The sequence below is a fragment of the Saccostrea cucullata genome, unplaced genomic scaffold (genome assembly GCF_032062105.1).
Source record: "Saccostrea cucullata isolate Sc308-1 unplaced genomic scaffold, CSIRO_AGI_Scuc_v1 ctg174, whole genome shotgun sequence".
NCBI lineage: Eukaryota > Metazoa > Mollusca > Bivalvia > Ostreida > Ostreidae > Saccostrea > Saccostrea cuccullata.
The window spans coordinates 359,163-371,668 of record NW_026931824.1 but is presented as its reverse complement, the minus strand read 5'-3'; the positions used below and the strand labels follow the sequence as shown (position 1 = coordinate 371,668).

General features: G+C 32.6%; 1 protein-coding gene across 1 annotated transcript; it reads right to left on the bottom strand.

Moving 5' to 3' along the window:
* Positions 1 to 1,304: 1,304 nt before the first annotated feature.
* LOC134233647 (serine/threonine-protein kinase Chk2-like) lies at positions 1,305 to 10,571 on the bottom strand. Its single transcript, XM_062715635.1, has 16 exons — positions 10,332 to 10,571; positions 8,053 to 8,177; positions 7,767 to 7,845; positions 7,418 to 7,483; positions 6,991 to 7,081; positions 6,450 to 6,558; positions 6,271 to 6,324; positions 5,939 to 6,003; positions 4,624 to 4,723; positions 4,423 to 4,461; positions 4,268 to 4,315; positions 2,966 to 3,129; positions 2,697 to 2,812; positions 2,282 to 2,367; positions 1,751 to 1,825; positions 1,305 to 1,414 (listed from the first exon to the last, which is right to left on the bottom strand). Exons 1-16 carry the CDS (start codon positions 10,546 to 10,548, stop codon positions 1,310 to 1,312), a joined length of 1,539 nt encoding a protein of 512 aa, XP_062571619.1. The 5' UTR covers positions 10,549 to 10,571; the 3' UTR covers positions 1,305 to 1,309.
* Positions 10,572 to 12,506: the final 1,935 nt, after the last annotated feature.

Here is a 12,506-nt window from a genome sequence, read left to right as displayed (position 1 = left end):
CTGGTGTAATCTTCATTATAATTATGCTGGAGTCTGCCGAAGTTGAACCTCTTTGCAAGGTTTGATGACTTAATGCAGTATGTACATGTATCAAAAAAGAGAGAAGTTTATATCATTATCTCCAACACTGGAGGAATATGAGAATGTAAGGTGTCAGCTTTGTACCAAAAGCTCAATGAGGGAAAAGAAAGCACATTCAAAAAGTGATAAAAATTGTATTTAGCTAAGTCTATCAATAAATCTATACAACTAGATATTTTGTACAACCAGATACTTCTAAAAATAAAACATGAAATATTGTGCAAAAAAACTTGTTCAAAATGCAATCAGATGAACTTATCAAAATACACATTGTATAATAAAAGTATAAAGTGTGAATTAATGCACTGGAAATTATTAAATCATATTCAGCAAGTCATAAAAAAAGTCCTTAAGTAATGGCTCTGGGCAGTGACAAAATAAACACATATTCCAATCAGGAAACAATCACTATTTAATCTAAGGGATACTGCTCTCATTAGTAAATTGTATTAATCTGAAGACTCAATCAGTAATCATACCATGAAGAAAAAGAACAGCAATTTCTAAATGCATGCCTAATCCATTTGAAAAAATAAACCATTTAGACCAACTGGCAAGTCAACCATGATAATGTAATTTTAATGTTACTAGATTCAGTGTAAAAGAAAATCAGTTGAATCATTTAACCTTGACATTTAAGGTCTTACCTTTATCTAATATAGTACATGTATCCTCAATTTAATACTGGGCCCTAATAGGGTGTTTGGGTGACAAAAATTCTAATTCTAGTGATGATGGCAAATTTTAACATGACAAATAATTTTTACCTATACTAAATACAACAAAGAATTCAGCCAAGGTTACAAACCCTAATGTCTTTGATTTTATTTTGATTTATCTTAAAATACTGCTTGATACACCTAGGTAAACTAAGCATATGGTTTCCTTTCATTGGTCAACAATTTAAAACAAAATCATACAAGTAAATTAAACTCTTAACTTCTACACAGTAGGTAAACTAAATTACAACCAATAGCATGCTTGCATCAGTCTTCATCAACCTAAGTAACAATCATTCAAATATGTACAAAGACAATTACACTCTTTATCACAAGTAACAAATACACACAAAAATGAATACGTGTATTTACATTGGTCCTCTCATATCATTCACTCTGATTGCCATACAACCTGTGTCACAATCACGACTAATAATACATGTTTACCTACAAACACACAGTTCAATATGCACAGATTACGCCTCCTCCTTGGTAAGTTTTGACCCCAGTCATGGTGTGTTGGGTGGGGAGGAGGTGGAGTTGGTATCTACAGACGTCTGCCTCTTGGCAGCTGGCGATTCGTCATTTTGTTCCAGTGATCGCTTCTTCCCAGGCTGTAAGGAAAAATTACAAAAACCCTCAAAATTTTGTAAAGGAATTATTATTGTCCAAGGAAACTTTGTACCAAATCTGACAAAAATTGGCCAAGTGGTTCTTGGTGCATAACCTATATTCTAAAAAGATGATGCCTATGGCACACAACACACTGCACTTAAGTCCATGGCATTAGCTCTTTGAGCCTTTGGCTCAGAGGAGGTAAAAGTTGGTAGATGGCCCCCATTTTATTTTTGCCCCTGTCGCCCTCTTCTTGATTGGGCGAATTTGAAATGGGGCCAATTCAAAGAACACAGCATAATTTCTTAAAGAGAACTGTTTACAGTATTACTAACCCTGGTCAAAGGCGGTGCCATGCCCCCTGAATCTGGGTACATTAATAAGTTGGCCTTCTTCTTCATAGCTTCATCCTGTAATCAGATTTATACCATTAATACATAGAAATCAAAGAATTTGCCTTGTGTTGCATTGCCTAAAATGTTAAATTTTAAATGTACGGTAAATCTTGACCCACTTTTGTATAGTGATCCAAAAATATGGCTATGCTTTTCTAGTGAATACCGGTACTAAGATTGTACTTGATTTTTATGCAGTGCAGTGTTTTAGTTTGTACATCAAGGTTTCTTATAATTTTGTGCATGTAAAATTGAGTAAAATGACAAAATTCAAATGAGACCTGTGTGTTCAGTAAGATGATTCTGACCAGAAATAACAGCATAACCTTGTGAAAATGAAATCTCCATGCCTTATAGAATAATCCCAGATAATGTGTGTACTAGGTTTGTAGCTCTACATTCCCTTTTCTTTGTCATATTAAATACCCTTTACCAATTATCTCAACATTCCCTTTGTTTCACTTTCAGTACCTTGAACCAGGGATGGTTAATGACCTCGTCTAACGTGGCTCGCTTTTTTGGCTCCACTGTCAACAGCTTCTTAATGACATCAATGGCTGAGGGATCAAATATAAACAGTATATGATGATTAAAATTACTATAGCCTTAATATAAAGGAAAGAAATAATGTAAAAATGGATATTTTTGCAGGTAAATGTATGTAGATTATAACATAAACTCTAGTAATAAAAATCAAGTTGAAAGAGAGATTTCTTTTTCAAAGATTAAAACTTAATGTTGATGCTGAAATTGCAGGCAAAAAAGTTGGTATTTTTCTGGTTGTTTATGCATTCCCATATTGCCAATGACAATATTTTTTTAAGTGGCTGAAAGAGCAGCTAGAGTTATTCAACATCTTAAACCTTTCTGATATTATATAAAATACCTGAGTCTGATATTCCACTCCAGAATTCCTGTGGGAATGAGTAGTGACCTCCCTTTATCTGCTTATCTAGACTCATGTCCTCACGTTCATCTGAGAAGGGGGGATAACCCGCTAAACTGAAAACAAACATACAGGGCACAATGAATACACTAGTATCTGATTGAAATACATGTATGTTAACCTCTGTGTTAGAGATAAAAATCTTGAGGATTTATGTTCTGTGAAAAGATTAGAGAAATTTATCTACTGTATTTTATGGAGTATTTTACCAGATGTATAATATGACCCCCAGACTCCAGCAGTCGATGGCCTTTGTGTACGCCCCCATCCCAGCAGTCAGCAGAATCTCAGGGGCCAAATAAGATGGAGTTCCGCAGAAAGTTTTCATCATTGTACCGGCATCCACAAACTTGGACAAACCAAAATCTGTCACCTAGTAACAAAGACTTCAGTGTTATGTTAGCAAAGTACAATTTTCCTAAAATCATAGTGGACCAAACTAAACAATTAAAGGTAAATCTATAAAATTAGTAAGTGGCTAAACAGCCCTCATGTACAATATCATTCCCTCTACTCACAGATGCAATAAGTATGAATCAAACTTGTTTTAGCATATTTCAGAGAAACTAAAATGTTCAACAGCATATGACAATAGATGATGCTGGTATATGGATGAGAAAAGGTAGCAATAGTTCTCCTCTCAATAAGACCTATATAAGTATATAAACCGTATAATCCCTATTAACCACCCCTGTCCCTATAAGTGCCCCTCTAGGTCTTTTTTAATTTTCAGGAAATAATTAAGGGCCCCCTGTACAGTGATTAAAATCATCTAGAATCGTATCAGTCAGCCAAAACTTGAAGAAAGTGAAAATGAAACTTGTCTATCATCCAATTTCTTGGTGGAAAATGAATCATTTAGCATACTTTTGGTGGATTATCTTCACAATAAGTAGACATTCTTTTAGTGGTTCTTTGAATTTAATTTTTAAAAGATTTTTTGAAGTTAAAATATGACATTAAATACATGTATTAGAAAAAGGATACCAAAATAACTGCCCCCTTCTCACAATTTTCTAAGCGCCCAGGGCGGTTGATGGGGATTATATGGTATTTCAAAATACGACTGATGCAAAATAATAACTATTATTTAAGGTATCAAAGTACAATGTGAATCAATGAGAATCACATTATTTCAATCAATTTATCCATATGTATTAACATACCTGTCTACTTTAATAATTTCACATAGAAAACAACTTTTCTCCTGAAATATTGTAAGTTCTTTCAATCCCTCTCCCTCTCCTTTCCAAGAAAAACAATAGACCATTTCACGGTAACTGCGGTACTGCTCTTTTGCAGGGCAAATTGATATATTTTGGTGAAATATGACGTAAAAGTAATTGTTTAAAATACGTCATTTAATTATCTATCAACAAAAACACCGCCAAACGTTATTATTTTGCCCGCAGAAGTATAGTACCACAGTTATTGTGAAGGGGCTAATTGTGATCAATCTCACTCTTCCTTAATTCAGACATCTACATCTTTTATATGAATGATTCACTTACTTTGATTAATGTTTCATTCTCTTCATTTGCCAATAGAATGTTCTCTGGCTAATGAAAGAAAAACATGGATTACTCAAATGGTGTGATCAGTTAACATTTGATGAAAAATTGCATTTTACTTTGCAAAAAATGTATGTTTTTTAAATCATATTTACCTTTAAATCTCTGTGGGTAATTCCTTCATCATGAAGATACTGAAAAACAGAAGTTTATGAGAATTGTTATGGTACATTAAAACACATATATCCACTTTTAATTATATCAATGATCCAAATCATAAAGGTGTATTGATGTCATACTGCACATAAGTGAATGTATGTACATTAATGAAGTCATTATTATCTCTCTTTGTTTACCTTGACAGCACACACCATCTGGTAGAAGATGAGTTTAGCTGTTGGTTCATCATACTGCCCGATACTGACCACCTTATCAAACAGTTCACCTCCATCAACTCTTAAGAATTCAATGAGAAAGGGGATATAAAAATAGCATGTCTACATCTACAATGGCACAAGTAGTCATGTATATACATGTAAGTCTGTACAATAATGTAGCCTTCTCCTTTTTTTGTGGGGGAAGGGGATACTGTAAAACGAGAAAATTTAGCGCATACATATATTAGCGCAAACGCAATGGGGGATACATTGGCACAAATAAATTTTAGCGCTTGCACTAGTCATTAAAAATATATAAATGTGATGTTATTTTTTTTTATCCACACCCGTATTTGACTTTTTGGTTTGTCAAGCACGGAAAGACATTAGCACAACCGTATATAAGTAAATATAAGTGAACATTCGCCAACATGACTGTGGTGTTGCAATCACAATGTTATATTTTATTTTAATGATATTTTAAATAAAAGAAATGGAGTATTTACGCAATTTATTCATATCAAAATAATGCATGCATCGAAAGAAAGTTACTTGTATAAACGGTAATCATAATCAGGTATTGTCTACAAGCTCAATCGCCATGCTTGATTGCATTGTTTACCTTGAGGCGATATGATGATTGACACGCTGAGAAGCCAAACTTTGAAGGTTCTAATAATAAGTATCGGGTAACAAAACAAAAGTTTAATTAAATTATAATTTGGCAGAACTTTCTCGATCAATCGGACATCCTATTATGTACAGTGCTAGTGTGTATTTAAAATTCAACGACCCTTCGACATTATGTAATTGCGTGTTCCGGTTTACATGTACTTATGTGAAATCTTTGAACATACACAAAAAAAATAATATTTAGAAATCTGTTAGTGCACTATAAATTTTAGCGTTCAAGGGCTCTTGCGCCAAAGGCGCTAAAATTAGTAGTGCGCCAAATATTCTCGTTTTACAGTATCAGAAACAAAAAATCAGATAGGGTTATTTTATTGCAGCTAGTATATAAATACCAAGTCTATAATGTAATCTATTAAAAGACTATTTGCATGTAGTTGTATGAAGAGAGAATCCACAGATAAACATTATTTTAACAAAAAACTGAAAAAGGCTTATCCATATACATGTACAGGTACAAGTTAAATGAATGATAGTTCCATTTTCATACAGTCTGCAGAACATATATAGCTTTACAGGATTGCTAAATAACATCACATTTTTTAGCAATCTTACACTTGTTTTAGCAGTCTGTAACACACTACCTATATGCATTCTGACTTACAATTCTAGAATTATGTACAGTACATCTGGTGTGTCCACCACATCTTCTATCTTTATTATACAGGGCTGTAAACAATAAATACAAGTTATAATACAGGACAGTTTACTACATATATGTATCAACGTTCATATAATTTATAATACAATTTTTATACTTCTGTAATATAGAAAGAGATTGAAGCTGTTCCTCCTGTTGACAAGATCAACTTTAGTATTGATTTTCTTAACTTCCACATAGAGGTATGTAATTACTTTATACTCAAGTTAAACGGATTATGGATATATGAGATTTTACAGTCATTATGCATAATGTCTGTTTTATATTGCACTTACATGCTTTAATGCCTTCAGTAATTTAACCTCATTCATGACTTGTTGACCTAAATTCTGAAAAAAGCCATTCAAATGAATTATGTGAGTTTTAGCAAAGTACAATGTATTTCAAGTAACTTTTAAAATTCTGTAAACATTCAAATCAAATAAGTTGTCTGATTGGACTTGTATTTACTTACAATTTGATTATTACCACCTATTGTAAACTTCTTCTTTGATATAACTTTGACAGCAAATCTTTGGCAGTCTCCTTTGGAGAACGCTATCTTGACTTCACCACATGCCCCTCTGTTTCAAGAAAGTTACCGGTATATGATAACAAAAACATATACACAAAGAAACATATCAGATACATGTATCTAAAACATTTATTTACCAACCCAAACTTTTCGTCTTCTTTAACTGATATATAATATCATGATTGCTTTGTTTAAAACTCTTTGAAACATGTGTACAATGTACTTTAAAACTATCAAAAAGACCAATGAATTTTAATCAATATAATCCTGAAATCTTGATTCTGTCCATTTTGGCATTTACAGAATATCTGCATGTATAAACTTTTCATTAAATGTTTGATGTGTATAAAATAGTACTTCAGAATAAGAAAAAATTGATCAAATCATTATAAGTAAGGAAATGTCTAACTTCTATGACAGGAAATTCGAAGATCTTATACATGCAGATAGAAGTGAATTTATTATTAAGAGATTTTATTACTTTCCAAGAGTCCTTCCCAGAGTGTATTTTTCTCTGATCACCGGTGGTAATGACTTATCCTCATCCTGGCTTAGATCTAGATACATGTATGCTGAAATGGAAATATACAGGTATATTATTTTATTTCTTTTTTTCTACATTCTACTATTCAGGAAATCAAGACAAAGAATTAAACCCATCGCAGGGAGCAGTACGCCGGCCAGCACTGTCCCTCAACTAGCTTGGCTGATTACCAGAGCAGCCAGTTGAGGGGAAAAGAGCCCCCTACGCAATACTTTGCTTAATAAATAGATTTATAACAGTTGGAAAAAAAAATTTCAACTTAAACATATATATGTTACTATGATTTAAAAGACATGTAAAAGTTAAGTTACCCACAGTAAACTTGCATATTATTTTCTGCCAAATTGTTTTAATTTATTATTACCTTTGTTGTTCTTCAAAGCCAGTGCAATCTCATCATTATTAGTCAAAACTTGCTTGTTTCCCTTCCCTAAAATTACAGAAGTATCAATGAATAATGAAAAAAATCATTTGCTATATGTAAATATATATCTTTATAACTCAAGTAATTTATAAGTATATAGATACTGAACATTCCCTTCAAAACAGCTGAATATGACTATATTCTTTTCTTGAAAAATTAAAACATTTCACGAAGAAATGATGGGTGTTAGATTTTTGTTGGCAAGCATTCACTTTTTATCTAATACATGTAGGTAACAATTGTTGATATAACAAAACCCATTTATCTATATTTGAAGCTTATGACTTACCAACTTTTTCACCATTGACAAATGTTCCATTGCTACTTGTGTCTTCTAGGAAAACAAAAACCCCAGCACTGGTTTGTTGCTGTAGGAAAATAAAATGATAATGAAACATCTCAGACAGTTAAAAATAGCACCAGAATGGTTTTTATGATGAACTGTGAATAGATCTTTGTTTCCCTATGGCCAAGTGTACACAGTATATCAATCACGGCAATACACCAGAAGGTGGTTTGTAGAGTTAGAACTTAGAAACTCAGAAAGTCTATATTTGGTAGTGAGAATTATGTACCTTAGTCAACTTAAAGTGAACCTTGCTATATGCCTGAAAGCACTGCTTGCTCTTAGCCATATGAACACCGAAAGAGACATCACAATTCTCTCCTCGGCCAAAGGAATATTCATCATTCTTCAATGCTAAAAGTAGAAGAAATAATACACTGTAAACAACATAACTTCCTAGTGTCCTACATTAATAAATTAATATGAATATAGTAATACCAGTAAAATAATATTGTTTATGCAAAAACTAATATCTATCACCGGGTTCACAGGTGCGTGAAAGTCAGTCAATATATCTGGTCACAATAGCTCAGTGGTTCGAGCGCTGGCATGGTATGCCAGAGGCCCTGGGTTTGAGTCCCGGTTGAGACAGTCTAGACGAACTCTAAAAACGGCGTGAACTCCAAAAGAGAAGTCTTTGGCTCCGTCATGCATTGCGGCAAAATGGCTTCCGGTGTAAACAAACGATGGATTGTCGTTCGCTTTCTCCACAAATACGACCGAATAATGGCTGTATTTAGTAAACTGTGACTGGATTTTAATTTTTGTTGAATAAATAATTGCACTTATTAAATTATTTAGTGGTTATTGACTTATTTATCGCTTCATATTCCTGAATAATAGTGATTTAGGATATACGACATCGGATTCAATACAGTCGGTAAGAATTTCTTTACTTAATTTACTGTCTCCTTGATTACAATAAAAATGTTTCAATTTTACTTTCAAGACACTTGGATCGTATTTATTTTATCAAAAAAAAAAAAAAAAAATGCACAATTTTCGTTGCGGAGCAGAGATACTTACAGGTTTGTTTTGAGATGACTTTTTTACCGTAATTTTAAAAGAGTGATTTGTTAAAGTTCTCAAATTGATAGATTATAGTTCTAAAAATGTTTTCATGATAATATATGTTCATATGTGATAACAATAAGGTAAATAACAATGGTGATAACTCACGCTCTCAATTCAGATGTCGTACATGATTATATGTCGAAATAATATTATGAATGGGTAAAATTCGGTCAATATTTAAAAGTTACAATATATATTATTCAATTTTACATATTATCCCCTTTTAACATGCATATTTAATTCCCAAGCGTTAAATTTTCTCTGTAATTGATCTAACTTGAAACATGAATAATCAATAATAAAATCAAAAATCTAACAAATACGATCTCTTCAGCAACAGAGGAAATGTGGAAACTGAATGGATTCTAAGGTAACTGTCACCGATCGAATCTTATTTATGATTAAATCATCAATTTTTACTTTTTTAATTATTTGTAAGCTGTATTTACAATGTGGTTGCTCATTGCTGCTCTAAACATGCTAAATTCATTCGTACACGATAGGCATGAAAGATAGAGGAAATTTGAGCAATTTGCCAGCGTCTCTTACTTACAAAAACACTTCTAAAATCAGTAAAAGTAGTTCTTAAATGACTAGCTAAGTCACTGCAAACGAATTATCAATCACAGACATGTTTTAATAAGATTAAGACCGTTTAATTTATATTCTGTATCCTACTTGTACAAGGTCTGGCTGAAGTTCAAAGTTGGTCAAATTTGACTTAAAATTAAAAACTATTTGCACATAAAATTAAAAATCTAACAAATACGTACTCTAGAGACATTTATTATTAATCATTTCTGAGAACTTACATTATTGTAGGGTAATCCAATTTTTTGCAAAAACACTTTTTGTGAGAGCCCACTTTTCACCATTTTTTGATATAACTGCGCATGCGTGGACTCGTTTTTTGGAGTCTTTTCTGGACTGAAATTCTCACTTCCGTTAATGCCGTTTTTGGAGTTCGTCTAGACTGTTGAGACTTGATTTTTCATCACCTGTGACATTTGGCGCCCAACACACAAAACCCACTCTTCCCTTGGAATATGCTTCATGCATTTCTTTAACTCATAGAATTCAATGACAAATTTCTACAAAGAGGGGGAATATGTCACAGGGTTCACACATGCGTAAAAGTCTGTCAATATATCGGGTCTCAATAGCTCAGTTGTTAGAGGGCTGGCACAGTACGCCAGAGGCCCTGGGTTCGATTCCTGGTTGAAAACTGATTTTTCACCACTTGTGGCATATACAAAAGACAAAATATTCTGCAAGAGGATAGATTTATGGCTATTTTGGTCTTGCATATCGAATTTCCTCGAAATTTAGAAATCCTATAATTATCATTTAGATTCGATATGTTTTTCGTTGTTAAGTCATGTTAAGTTTAAGTAAAATAGAATGCGATGACGAGCAGATTGTATGGTCACCTACCGACTGTAATAAACCCAGGTCCGAGTGGCATAAGGCGTCCCCAGGGCTGCACTTCATCGGCCTCTTCTTCTTCACTGAAATTGCCGTCAATAAAATCAGATGGCACTGTCTCCATACTACTGTGTGGATTACTGTCAGTGTTCTGTGAGCCCTGACCTTGTTGCAATCTACTGGAATCCTGTACTTTTAGCAAAACTAAAGTTTCCACATTAGACATTCACATGCCGGATGTGTACATTATTTTTTATTCAATGCACATGCGCAAAAGTTTTGGGAAATTGTACGAAAAATTCTTCGATTTTTTATTGCATAGCTCAAACAAACAAACAATAAATAAATAAATATGCAATACGAATAGATAAATAATTAATTTGTTAATTACAAAATAAAACAAAACAAAAAACATGCACCTTGAAAAAATTATCCAAAAAGAAATGAGAGTCCTCAGGGGCCTCATTTCCTCCAAATTTAGAAATCCTATAATTATCAACTTGTAGATTCGAAATGTTTTTCTTGTTAAGTCATGTTAAGTTTTAGTAAAATAGCAGAGACATGGTTTTATATGTCTCTGATACATGTACACAGTGGCGTGCCAAAAGTGAAGATAATTTTATTTTTTCTCTATATATTTCATTGAAAACAACATTTTGTAAAATCATAGGTAAATGGTCAATTTTTGTCCAATTTAATTATTTATTTCAGTAATTAAACCAGAAAATGAGTAGTTATCTTTCTTCAAAAGATCATTACACGTTTCAATATGTAGTAAAATATAGTTCATCACTAAACATCAGTTCTAAAATTCAAGATCAATGTTGACTATATAATTCATTGTGAATATATGACTTAAAAATTCATGTCACACTTAAATTACAATATTTCTAAATTATCAATGCTTATCTGATAAAAACTAGCTATTGTTGTTTTTAACTACAATAATTTCTTGGATTATCAAAAAATTTTTAAAAAAATTATCCAAAAAGAAATGTTGTCATACCAGCGATTTTACAAAATATTGTTTTCAATGAAATATATAAAGAAAAAATAAAATTATCTTCACTTTTGGCACACAACTGTACATTCATAGGCTTGATTTTGTTGTGCATGTATTTTTTTAATGCAGTAATATCAATCTGTCCCATGAAATGAATTCAAAATAATTAAAAATGTGCAATATTTTACAAAATAATTTGTCGATTTTAGCATTATAAACGTGCATTTCAGTCAGAGACCTTTTATATGCCTTAGTTATACTAAAATAAAATAATATACATGTAACATTTTATAATTGGCATTTTAAAAAAAAATCACACATAAGTGAACATCAGTGATTTAATTCTGATCATCAATATCTTAAAACTGGGAGGGGGTGCAAGGTACCATATGTTTGAAAACAGGCACGTAGCAACGGGGGGGGGGGGGGGTCCCCACTTTTTTCCCAACATTACTTAAAATTACTACTAGTATTCAATTGGAAATGTTCATTGAAAGGCTGGTTGCGCCCCCCCGCTTTATACTACAGGAAGTTGATATTGGGGAAATGTAATAATGAATGCAAAAAAAAATGTTACTGAAAGTAGTTGGCATTGAAAAAAGGTTGGTCCCTACCTCAACCCCCCACCCTACCTCCAACGAAATAGGAATTCAGAGTTTGGGCAATTTTCAATTTTTTTTTTTTTTGCTTGCCAACTCTTTCAGGTAAGTAAAAACAATTCTCTGGCTGCCCCCTTTCCAAAACGATGCTACGTGGCTGGAAAAGAGGATGGATAATTATAAGTTTAATATTTACTCAGTGCCACTTTCACTCATGTTCATTGAGAGTCTAAAAACATTTCCAGGCACGTAGCAACCGGGGGGGGGGGGGGGGGCGGGCCCCCCACTTTTTTTGCCAACAATACTTTTACTATTGAAAATGTTCATTGAAAGTCTGGTTGTCGGTCCGTGTAACACTTAACAATTCAAATTTCTAAAACGATTTAGAGTTTTAAAATGTTAATATGTTATTTCAAATATCTAACTTTCAAAAGCTCAAACTGATTTGGTATAATGAAATTTAATATTTTAGTTAAAAAATCTAAATTTTCAAATTTCCAAATAGGTTTTAGAATTTTGATACTTTAGATTTTTACCTTAAATTTTCAAAATTCAAATTACCAAAAACGATTAATGGAATTT